Below are 12,039 nucleotides of genomic sequence, written 5' to 3'. Positions count from 1 at the left end.
TACATGAATGGCCAGGTAGTACTTTTTAACCATAAAAGGGCAGAAAACCATCACTGATTGTTTTCCAGCTTGTCTGAACTTCTGTTCCAAGTGTGTAGTGCTAGCAAGTATTGCCAGTTTGCTATTGCCTTCCCCTACCAAAAAATATGCCTGTTGGGAGACTAGTTTGTCCCTAACTTGCTTTGCAATGCCTCTATCAGTATGGAAGAAAGCCAAGAGCAGCACAGTCTCTCTCCAAACATGCTGAGAAATGCTCTGATTTAGAGAAATACAGCTCCTTCCCCCTGTTCCTCCAGGGACAGGGAAGTGATGTGCCACTTCCCAAAAAGCAAGAGTTCAATTTCATGCCAGGTGCTTATGGATTAGCCTTTTTGTATTAGGGAGGAGCATTCTGAATGGGAACACTGTAGTTACCAACAGCATATATTAGCCAGATCTTTCTAAATACTGACAACCACCTATCATAAAGTGTTAGGCTACATAGTAGGCATGAATGCTTCCTCTACCAGCTCTCAACAAAGAGTCTGAAAAGTAATGTGTACAGAAGAATAGGTATTCATTATCCCTATTAGCAGATTAGATGTTACTTTCTGGTTTAATTAGATTCATGTTATCTCTGGATGATATTTAAATATCATCTGGGTCTAATTTAAAACAGTTTCACAAAGTGATTTTAAAGAATCTCTTGACTCCTCTAATCTAGGCCTTATACTGAGTACCAGGGGCCCACCTTTACCCAAGGACAAAAAGGATTTTAATGTCATTGTGACATCCTTTATTATCTCTTCAGGCACTTTTCATAAATTCAGTCATTGTAATGACTCTCCTACAGTTAGTTTCCAGAGTCCTATTAAATATAAGAGTCATCAGAAGAAGTAGCTTTTTAAGGGGGAAAAAAAAAAAGAAGGAGGAGGAAGTGGGCCAAGAAAACAGATCTGACTATCTTTAGTGAAATGTAGTTCCTTGATAAATACAAAAAAAAAAAAAGAATGATGAATTACTTTAGTCACTTTCCCACACACACACATCAACCCCTCAATGAACTTTAACAAGAACCAGGCTCTTACTTTTTCAACTGAAATGTTTGTGTGATATTCCAGGAGCTTGAAGACAGTGATGCTTCGAGAACTAGACAATCTGGAAAAATGAACATGTTAGGTATATGCTGGATATTACAAGAAATAAGTGTTTAAAAAAAATTTGAGTTGAAAACTCAAACTAGCTGTTCTGTACTTGATATGCACATTCTCTCATACATCCACTCACACATTTGACTGATAAAAAAACCTAGATTTTGTCCTTCCACAGCACTCTTCAGTTGAGTTATGACAAGGCTTTATACACACACATTTATTAAGCTTGATGCCACCACCTCATGACAAACAAAAGTAATGTTATTGTCAGGATACAGATAAGGAAATGCTACCATGAAGCAGGGATATAAAATCACCTCTCAAAAAGCACGCAGTGATATGTACTGTGGTACAGACAGACCCCAAATTCAAGTCTTCTAACACAACAGACTGTTCTGATGCAAGGGACCCCACCACACCATACTTCTCTCTCTTTCTGTCTCACAGACTTGGTTTCAGAGTCTCCTTTTGTAATCTATGCAGTAGCAATTTTCATCCTATTTAAATCTTTTATGATTGCATGAGTCAATTTGCCATTATTTCAGCTAGCAATTACTATACCAACAATTCACTGGCAGCTGTGGCATGAAAGAGTATCTTCACTTATGAGCAGAATACCACATCGAACAGTAGAGTTAGATATATACCACTTAAGCCATGGTCTCTTTCATCTGTGTGCCTGCAGATGTGTATGTAGTCTGTGAAATGAATGGCTGCCTGAGATCAAATGAAACCCATGTTTGCAGACTTTTGTGACTTCTTCTGCTAGAAGGTAGCTAGCTTTTTAATCCAGGAAACTTACACAGATTTTAAGTATATCTATCTTGCAAAGGTAGAGAAACCTTTGTCTTTATCTCAGGTTGCCTTGCTCAGATGAAAGCTTTGGCTACATCTACGTTGTTAAATCAGAAGGATCTCCTAGCTCCACATGGCAGCATGGCACTTGGGTGCTCACTGCAAAGGGTGTCTGAACTGCTTGTTAGAAACAGCCCTTGGGAACATTCATATGATCAAACACCTTACTAAATGGATAGCAAAGAGTCTGATTTTAATGGCATTTTAATGCTTAAAGATGTGGCTGAGTACAGACAGACATTCTGAAATCCTTTATCAAGCATTTGCATCTCCAGAAATCTACTTATCTGCAGAAATCTCACATGTTGACACACAGCTGCCTAAATCACTTGCCCACATCAATGTATGAGAAAGGTCTCAAGCCATGAGCTATAGAAAAATTAAAATATTCCTAGTATTTTACTAGGAGTAGTAAGTAAAAGTAAGGAATTTATCTCCTTCTGGCAAAGCTTGTCTTTTCTTTTAAGCTTGTATAAATACTTTAAAAACAACACTGTCAAATATGCTCTCCTGATTGTGTCTGTGTTGAAATTAATGGAACCCATTATTTTCTATATAGTCTGGGCTAAGCTTTTAAAATGCATTAGACTGCACTGAGGAGCAGGTATTTTCAATATTTTTTTCCAAGAAATGATACCTAAAGGAATTTTGCAAGTGCATCCTCTTGTGAAACTGAGGTCACTTTACAGGAAATACCACAAATAGCCAATGTTACTTCACACTTGAATTATCCACTAAGGTATCTCAGCTTATAGGAGAATATGAGTGGCACTAATACTGGCAGGCACAAGCTAACTTCACAAGCTAGCCTTCTGGTTAACATTGTCAAAGAGGTCATTTTTGGCACAAAGGACAGGCAAGGTGAGCTGGCTTCCTATAACACTGCTCTCTGAAAACCTGCTAATGGAGTTAAGAGAAAGCTTTAGTCCGTGAAGACAGAGAACCGAACAACATACTCCATAATTACAAGAAAACATGGCTTTTGGGACTGGGTCAATAAAGGACATTTCCCTCTTAGAAATCCACTAATACTGTTTACTAAAGACAGCTTATCAGATCAAAATATTCATGGATATCACTTCAACTGTCACCTGCTAGTGACAGTCTTTCCTTCTCCATTCCCAAATTAATGCTGGACAGGAACTTGACACAACACTTCCATAATGCTGGAGGAGTTTTTCCCATACCTGGGCCAAAGCCTCCTGAGATCCAAATATTGCAAGGAACCTCCTTCAGGGGCAAGGGTCCCTGAGAGAGAGAGCTCTTTGTAGCACTGAGCTCTTCAGAACAACAAGTCCTTGTAAATACTAGGCAACATTTCATTCCTCTTCCTTCACAAAGGTTTTATAAGAGAATCAGATTCACGCACATTATTGCATGTCTTTTGGGTTATTTTATCAAGGAAGAGATAGAGGCAAGTCATTTATCTTAATTTTCTATTTCCTCTTCAAGTCATTCAAGAACATGTGGTATCCCTGGAGCTTGTTATCTGCTCCTTATTTTAGATTAAAATTCTCTTTTGCATTCTAACATAAGCAACTTTAAGAAGTTATAAGGCTAATCTCTATTAAAAAAGCTTTGTGCTTCTATACAAACTCTTGAAGAAATGAAAGGGGGACATTTCCCTACTATTAGTCAAATAAAACCCCACGGTGAAGGATTATGATCTGATCCTTGAGACCAAAGCCTAAAGAACAGCTCAAAAGTCTATACATTTAGTAATTTACCACCTCATTCTAAAACTTGTAGCTGCCCATTAGATACACAAACCAGATCACAAGCATCACACATCCAGTACAAACTGCTCAGGTCTCTAACTCTGAGACCCATTGGTGAGCAAAGTAGTATATGAATTATTGCAAAATGATTCAACCAGTAATTCAGAAGGATGAAGGAAATCAAGTCAAAAGTATGCACCCACCAAGCCATGCCCCTGAACCATGGGGGTTTCACAGTATCTAAGTTAGACTGAAATAGTTAATTAAATGTTAAGATTATTTATTGTACATACATTTATAATTAGATTTTCCTCTTATTTATGCCAGTACAGTTTCTTGCAAAAACAAATTCTGTTTGCAGATGAGAGAAGAGATGGGTTAATTTGTCAAGGCAGAGCACTAGACCAACACTGCTTCCATTGCTCCAGCCAGCCTGATTGTCATTGCATTTATCTTAAGTTTCCTTAGACAGTTATTAATGGAACCATGTAAAAAAATATTCTGCTAATGCTAAAGCACTGCACTGCTGTAGGGTCAACTGAAGCAGCTGCTGCCAGATATAGGGTAATATGTGTTATTACTTCTAGAAAGGATTCCATATTAACAAAACTTCAGTCACCAAGAACAGTGTGAGTACACTCAAATCACTTGACAAAATATTAACTATTTTTCTTCAATGGCATTTAATAAAGAGCATTATGCACATGTATTTTCCCACTCATTAGGCCTGTATTTATGCAGTAATCTACAGTATTAAAAGACAGTGAATAAGCATTAAATACATGTAATAGTAAAACATACCGTTATCAGTTATCATAGGAGTGGTTAGATTGCAGAAACAGGATGAGTTTTTCAGCACTACATTTTCATAAAATGTTTCAACAGCTGTTACAATTTTTATCATACAGAAAGTAAGGATTTTGCTTACATTTGCAGTCACAACAACCTACAAAACAATAAAAACAAGAAAACAAGAGGGTTTTTTTGTTATACTGTCTAAGTCACCACCTTGTCTTACAGAAAACAACGAACTATGAAATGCACAAAATGAAAATTTTTGTGTTGGAAGCAGACAATTCACTAGGTAAACTCTCAAAGAAGAGTGACTCTCCCAACTGAAGAAGCAATACAGAAAGGGTTCTGAAAGTAAAAGCATTGCTTACTTCCAGAAATTAAATGGATCTTTACAGTACGTTAGGCAAGCAATCTTAAATAATTTTTATTTTAAAACTAGAATTTTGCTGTAAGTGTTACATGCTGTTATATTCCTTTAAAAATATTTAAGTAAGAATGTACAAATCTTCACAGAGTGAGATCGTTTGCATCCATGACCAAAGAGCACTTAATTATGAAACAGAACTTATTTTGTAATGAATTATCCTTTGTTTCTGGCTGAGAGTGCTTTACAAATATGATTACATAAGTGTATTCAATCAGGAAATCAGAAACAATAGCGTGTGGATTAAGTGGCCAGTCAAAATAGTTAATAATCAAATATTCAAGGACGTGTGTGCTGTGAACAGATAAAGTATAGACTAATATCAAGCACTTAAAAATTTGTCTTAGCATATGTGTCCCAGTGAATGTTTTCTAACTTGTTGCAAAGCTCAGAACTTCCACACTGCACTTGATATATAGTTACTGAAAATATTTAAATAGCTGATACAGTGATACAACGGAAAGATTGCCTTTATCAACATAGTGAATTTTTGAATTTTTGACTTAACATCATGAGGTATAGCTTCAGGATATGTTTCATAGGAGAGGAAGAGAACATCTATCTAATTCACACATTCATCTTACAGAGAATTCCAAGATATTTGCCAATTGTTGGGGTAAGAGAAACTAATATATGGAACATGGTGACAAAAGAAGACAAGCTGCAATAAGCAACAAAATTACACATTTTAAGTCACAATAAATAAACACACATAAAACTGGGTGTACATACCTGATATTTGGCAGGGAAACTTAGCAGGATTTTCAGATCTTTATCAGGTGCATGTGAAATGTTATACCAACCATTTATGCTGTTTGAATGTGAACAATTTTCTTTTAATGTGCACCTAAAAGTATACATAAAATTATACTAGCCTCCTTATCGTGCCTTTGACTTCAGACACTGTACTTCAACTTATTTAAAGTTATTGATTTTTTACAGGAACACTATTGATTTTTTTTACAGGAATATGGTTATAACTGCAAAAAGCTTCAGGAAAACAATCAGTAAAACCTTCTGCTTATCAAAATAAATTACAATGCATTGATATATGCTAGAGGGTCTTGGTTAAGTCAATGGGACTCAAGCAAGTATTAGATGCTTGGCCAGTAACAGTGGAATTGGCAGTCTGGGATGGAAACATCATCCCCAACTTGATTGCTTCATTGTACAGCTCTAGATCTGATCCCCCCGCTGCCCCCCAGCCGCCTCTACACTCCATGGGGAGAAACACATTCTTTTAGGATACAATTCACCTAACCTGTTTTAGACATTCACACAAAAATGAAATTAATCACACTGTAGAAACTGCTTGTTCTCTCCAGAGGATATAAGGGATGGGAGTGAAGCTCAAATGTAGACCTATACTGCAAATGTGTATGGTTGATGAGATGCATCCTCTTTCCTTATCTCCTGTGTCATCCACTGATATGAATGGTAATCCTTCCCTTTTATGTCAGTGTACTTGGTTAAAAACACCAGATTTGAAAAGGCTCAAAATAGATTTCTCTGTCTTCAAGCATAAAATCCATTTCAGAAATAGGATAGCTCAAAGTAAATACAAATGTTAGACATGCCAAATTGCAGGAAACAAACTGTGCAACAAAAAATTAAGAAAGAATGAGGAAACACTGGGATACACATGTACTACAAAGATTACACATACTAAAAACATACGAATTGCTGGACAATTAACGAGTTTGAAAGGTGAATCCTTGAAATACTATCTGCTGTCAACAGTTAATGAACAATTCATAGATTAACTCCAATAATGTCATATAGTTAGCAATTAAAGACAAGTAAGTGCTAACTGAATATATCCTAATATTTTAATATTAAGATTGAATATTTATAAATAAATGTAACATTTAATAGTTTTAATCCTACTTTTCTACCAAACCTAGAAGCATGTATAGCTTCAATCATATGAACAGTGGCATCTGCCTTAATGAACCATTCCTTCACTAAAAACTCTAAATGAGTTTACAGTTGCAAAGCATGGGCCTTTTTCATGAAGAGCTCATTGTAAAAACATGCTTCACAAATAATGTGTTTTCTCTCCAGAATAAATAACATGTTCAACAAAAATATCCACATTCCAAAATACCCAAAATAACCCCACAAACCATAGAAACCATAAAGTCATCCTCTCTGCACATCAAGATGTTGGCAATTTGAATGCAGTGAAGCACAAGGTCACTTCCTTTGTGGTCTAACTCAGGAAACTGAGTTCCTGCTGCACAAGAACCTGGTGGGGCTTTGCATCTGAATACATTCAGATCGTAATGATACTGTAATAAATTGGGACTATTTCAAACTGCCTGAGCTAGGACAAATTTCAGTCTCATTTATATCTCTCTTCACCCTTCTGAGATCACAAAGGTTCATTAGCATCAGAGTTTAAGAGCCACAGAAGACGGGATCTGTCATGAACATGTGCATGAATCAGATTCTCAGGTATGTACAGGTAGGTAACTCATGTTGGCAACAAAGAAAGACAAAAAATATTCTAGAGTTTCTGACAGGTTTAGGATTATAATGGTAAAGATGCAAGGCAACACACTTGCAGTACTGGACACTGTATAAGTGTAAGCATTTCAGTGATGTTAACATTGAAATATTAAAAAGGAAAACTGTTTATCAAACTGAATATTTACAACTATCCCAGGAAAGTTACTTGCTTTCTTAGACTGCCTGAGGAACACAAGCAGAGAACTTGTTTCCCTCATTTGCAATGAAGAATCAGAGAGTTTAATAGCAAAACCAGTAATGTCACCCAGGACCCAGGGTCATGCTTGTCTTTATGTGAGGGAAAAATGCATCCCTTGTTGCTCTAAAAGCTGACCTTTAACACCCCAACAGTGTGCTGTGCAGACCAGTCATTTTCATAGGAAGCAGTCACATCTGATATCCCTCAGCAAAAATTCTCAAAATTGCCCTGTACAGGCCAAGAATAAAATAATTCCACTCATCTAAAGACGGAATTATTCTGTAATATACCTATTTTTAGAAAACTGATATTGATTACAAGCACTTTGAATGAATATAACACATAAATATTATTTGTGAACCACATGATTCTGAAAATGAACACACAGACTCAGACGACTAAGTCTGGCTTCTTGCAAAGGTGAACTGGACACTATACAAGTATGAAGTTATAAGGTATGAAACCTTTGGATCCGATTTCAGACACGCATAGATATGTGTACAAAGAAAAGCAGAGCCAAGATTTTTTTTTAATATTCCACAGCAAACTAGTTCTTTATACTACTAAAGTTTCCTCTACACAATTGGAACTGAGATCCTCTTATTTCACTATGATAACACAATACTTATGCACACTGGTCCAGCCATATTTACTCTAGTCTCTGCTTCACTAATCTTGTATTAACTACAGATCCTAACACATTTGCCTTCTCTGTCCTGGTAAAGCAGACTGATTTCCTCATGTTAGAAGAACATGCTTTCAGAGAAAGTTTTGGCTTCCTTCTTTCTCTGAGGTAGCAACCCCTGAACAAAGTCCACAGAAGTCCCACGAACTGACTACATTCAAAAGTAAGTCTGGGCATATTAGATAACATATTGTTTCCACATGGAAAATGCACTTAAAACATCAATACTTTGTACTGGAGTTGTATTTCAGCATAATTCAGGTAAATCTGATTCATCTACAGAAGATCTATAAACATTAGGAGAAATCACACAATGCTATGACTAACTGGTTTGAATGCTAGTAAGTGAAAAGGAGAATTAATATATTTGTCCCTATGGAAGAAAGAGTAGAAATAGGAACAGTAGAAACATTTTGTTTCATTTTGTTTTCACTTGCAATGAGATGTACAGATTTTTTCATTAGACTACCAGATTTGAATTCACACTGTCCTTAAAACTGAAGCACTAGCATTGCTAGTAAATTTTACTTAAAACTGGAGTGTGTATTCTACAGAAAATTCATTCCCTGTAAAAGTACAAAACATGTCATTGATCTCAAAATTGTTATGGAATTTAGTGGACACATATGGACCTTGACTAAAATACTGGCTAAAAATGTCTCCCTCTTTTCCTAAAGTTTCATTCAGAGGTCTCTCTTCACAAAATCAAATATTTAATGACCTTAAGCATTTAACAGTAAAAAAATTATGTGGGTGTTAAACAGGACTCGTATTATAGTAACTAATTTTTTTTCTCCAAAAGAGTAAATTATTTCTGTTTTAATCAGACGGAAACTTTTGGTGTTTCCCCTCATAAGCAGGGGATTTACTGAATAATAAGAGTTATTCACAATCTCTTTATAAGGAAACTAAAAAAGCTTAGCATTGTAACATACACAGTTTCTAACAAGGGAGCAAAAGAGAGTTTGAAGAAAACCCATTACAGAATAAATATTTACCCTCTTCCAATAACTACCTTTGCAAACACAAAGTAGCAGATCTTCAGCAAAATCATGTTAACACCAAAACAAACAAAAATGGGTAGTATTAATCTTCTAAAAGAAGTCTACTAGTGGAATTCCTCAAAAATCCATCTTACAGGCACTTTTGTTTCAGGTTTTAATCACTGGCAAAGACGCATAAAAGAAGGTTTACACTGTTGACATCTGAAGATACAGAGTTGGGAACATTACCATGCAAAGGAAGATAAGAATATCACACAGTAAAACTTGGATAACCTTGAAATGGGATGACATTTCAAAGCCTAAAATACAAGAACATGTACCTACAGCAATAAAAATCTCACAACCCATATGTGTTATAGACTGGAAACTCATCAGTTGGAAAGACAACAAAGAAAGAGAAGGACCTGGGGGCATTATTTTATCATGGATGATTGTGGCCCATCAATGTGATGCTGTCATGAAAAAGACATTTGTGATCCCAGAACACACCAAGGTGCTTCCTGGACAGACTGATTAAACACCATTAAGCAAGGCACAGCTGAAATCTCTTCTGGAACACTGTAGGAGTCCTGGCCATCCTTATTTTAAAAGGATGCACAAAATTCACAGAAGGATTACTGGAGTGGAGATAAGAAAGGAGTGTCTCATGTGAGAGGACCTTAGTGAAGTTCACTGTTCAAGCACACCAAAATGAAAGCAAAGAGAGAGACTGCTTTCACAAAAACACTGAAGAGGTGAGTGGGGAGGGGGGTGGCGGGAGGAACCTGTTTAGGCAAAGGTGATGTGAGCGCCAGAAAAAATAAATATAAACTCTCCATATACACATACATGACAAAAATGAACAAACATATTTTAACCAGCAAAAAATGAGACTGCCAGGAAGCCACACAACCAGGGCATGAAGGACAAAAAGCCTATCTAAACCTAGGATGGTCCTTGCTAATATTTTAGTTTTAAATGATGTGGTTGCTTGCAATTGTCAAGACTAGGCCTGATGACCCAGGAATTTCTCCAGCCCAGGCCCCAGATGTAAAATAGCTTTCAAACATGCTTCAAAGTGACAAAATTAATGATTCAAATGTGGGAATTAAGCATTTAGAAAGAAATTCTCCTCTGGCCTAAACCAAAGTCAGTGGTTCCAAAGAAAGGAACTATTGATAGTGAAGACAACTAAGCACTCTCTTCTCATTCTCATATATAAGATGCTCCAAGCTATTAAGATGCTTCAAGCACAAGTATAGAATTTCATCTATTAATCAATCTGGAAAGCAAAAATACCTCTTATAAAAGCAATTTTTTTCTTATTCTTAGCCCAACATGTATTTTATGGGTAGATCTCAAAAATCTGATGGTTACATAGTCTTTAGAAGGTGCTGAGTTCCCTTTCACATGACAAGAAAGTGTCTCACATTTATGGCTATGACCGATTCCATAAAAATTCAGTAGATACAATCTTGATGCTGAATAGCCCCAAGCCAGTCAAAATGTACACTGACTAATAAATCTCTGCTTTTATATGACAGTCTAAAATACTAAAAGATACCTTCGATTCAAAGAACACCACCCACAGTAGGGATCCTGTGCAGATAAGCATTCTTGCTCAGAAGCAAATCTACCGCAATTTGCAACTGGTATTCTTCTCACCTGAAACCAGAGAATGCAATAACACATTGAATTAAAATAGCCCCCATAAACAGGAAAGTTGAAGGTTACCATTAAAAATCTGACAGCAACCAAGCACAATCCCTCTGGGGAAGTCTCCTTATGGATTCCCCTCTGCCAGAAGACCTTTGGATAGAAATATGCAGCCTATTTTGCACACACTGTATTTTGCCATCAGATAATGAAACACCTCTGACAATAATAATTTGGTTCTACTACTCAAAGGCCAGCATGGGCAGATTAATGCAAGAAAGACTGATCAGCAGTGAATTATAGATAATAATAGAAAGGAAGCATATTTTACAAATAATGCTCTGCTTAGCAGAACACCATTTTCCTCTCCTCAGAACTGAGATATTTAAATGATTGATGAAGGTGCATCCAAAAATGCATGCGCATAACAAAATGCATCTGTGTTTGCATCACCATGTCAGGTTACTGCATGTGCACACTAGAACAAACGCATGCAACTGCTTAGCATGCATGAAAATGCCATTTCAGTAAGTAAATGTAAATAATTGTGGCTATATTGTATGTATCTATACTTGTACATTCAGCTTGAATATCCTAGCCAGCCATTTTCAGAAAAGGAAAGGAAAAAGAAAAAGAGAAAGCTGATTACAAATACTGAATACAGATACAAATAATGTTATTAACAACAATGTGAAATAATGATCTTAGTAAGAAAAACTAATTCAAACAATTTTAAAACAAATTTGCAAGAATTAGAAGTTCCTATATTTTGTCAACAGAAATAAGGATACACTGCTTCCTGCAAAACTATATTTACTGCTTTTTCCATCCATATATTGTAAAATTCAATTTATCTGAAGGTGTGTGAGACAATCAGTTCGAAACCAGTCATAATCCTAGATTACTATCAAATTAAAAAAGACGGTCTAGAAGCCTTATTTCAGCTCCAAGAGATGATCAGAGAAGTGCATTTATTCCTAAAAGCCGTTGTTCCTCTATAACAATTTGGTTCTTACCAAAGCTAAAGAAAATTCAAGTCTTATTTTGAATATCTATGTTTACTTTTGACTGAGATTTTGA

General features: G+C 36.1%; 1 protein-coding gene across 1 annotated transcript in view; it reads right to left on the bottom strand.

Moving 5' to 3' along the window:
- PLXNC1 (plexin C1) overlaps positions 1–12,039 on the bottom strand; it is a 70,206-nt gene that overhangs the window by 44,631 nt on the left and 13,536 nt on the right. Inside the window, exons 4-7 of the mRNA XM_085046634.1 lie at positions 10,868–10,968; positions 5,658–5,772; positions 4,508–4,652; positions 1,068–1,137 (exon numbers count right to left, since the gene is read on the bottom strand). Of these exons, the coding sequence (XP_084902760.1) occupies positions 1,068–1,137; positions 4,508–4,652; positions 5,658–5,772; positions 10,868–10,968 (431 nt within the window). The remainder of the gene's footprint in view (positions 1–1,067; positions 1,138–4,507; positions 4,653–5,657; positions 5,773–10,867; positions 10,969–12,039) is intronic.

The sequence above is a fragment of the Lichenostomus cassidix genome, chromosome 1Aa (assembly GCF_008360975.1).
Source record: "Lichenostomus cassidix isolate B80296 chromosome 1Aa, HeHo_3.0, whole genome shotgun sequence".
NCBI classification, from domain to species: Eukaryota; Metazoa; Chordata; class Aves; order Passeriformes; family Meliphagidae; genus Lichenostomus; species Lichenostomus cassidix.
Note: the sequence above shows the minus strand (reverse complement) of the source record. Positions and strands in the feature narration are given on the sequence as shown.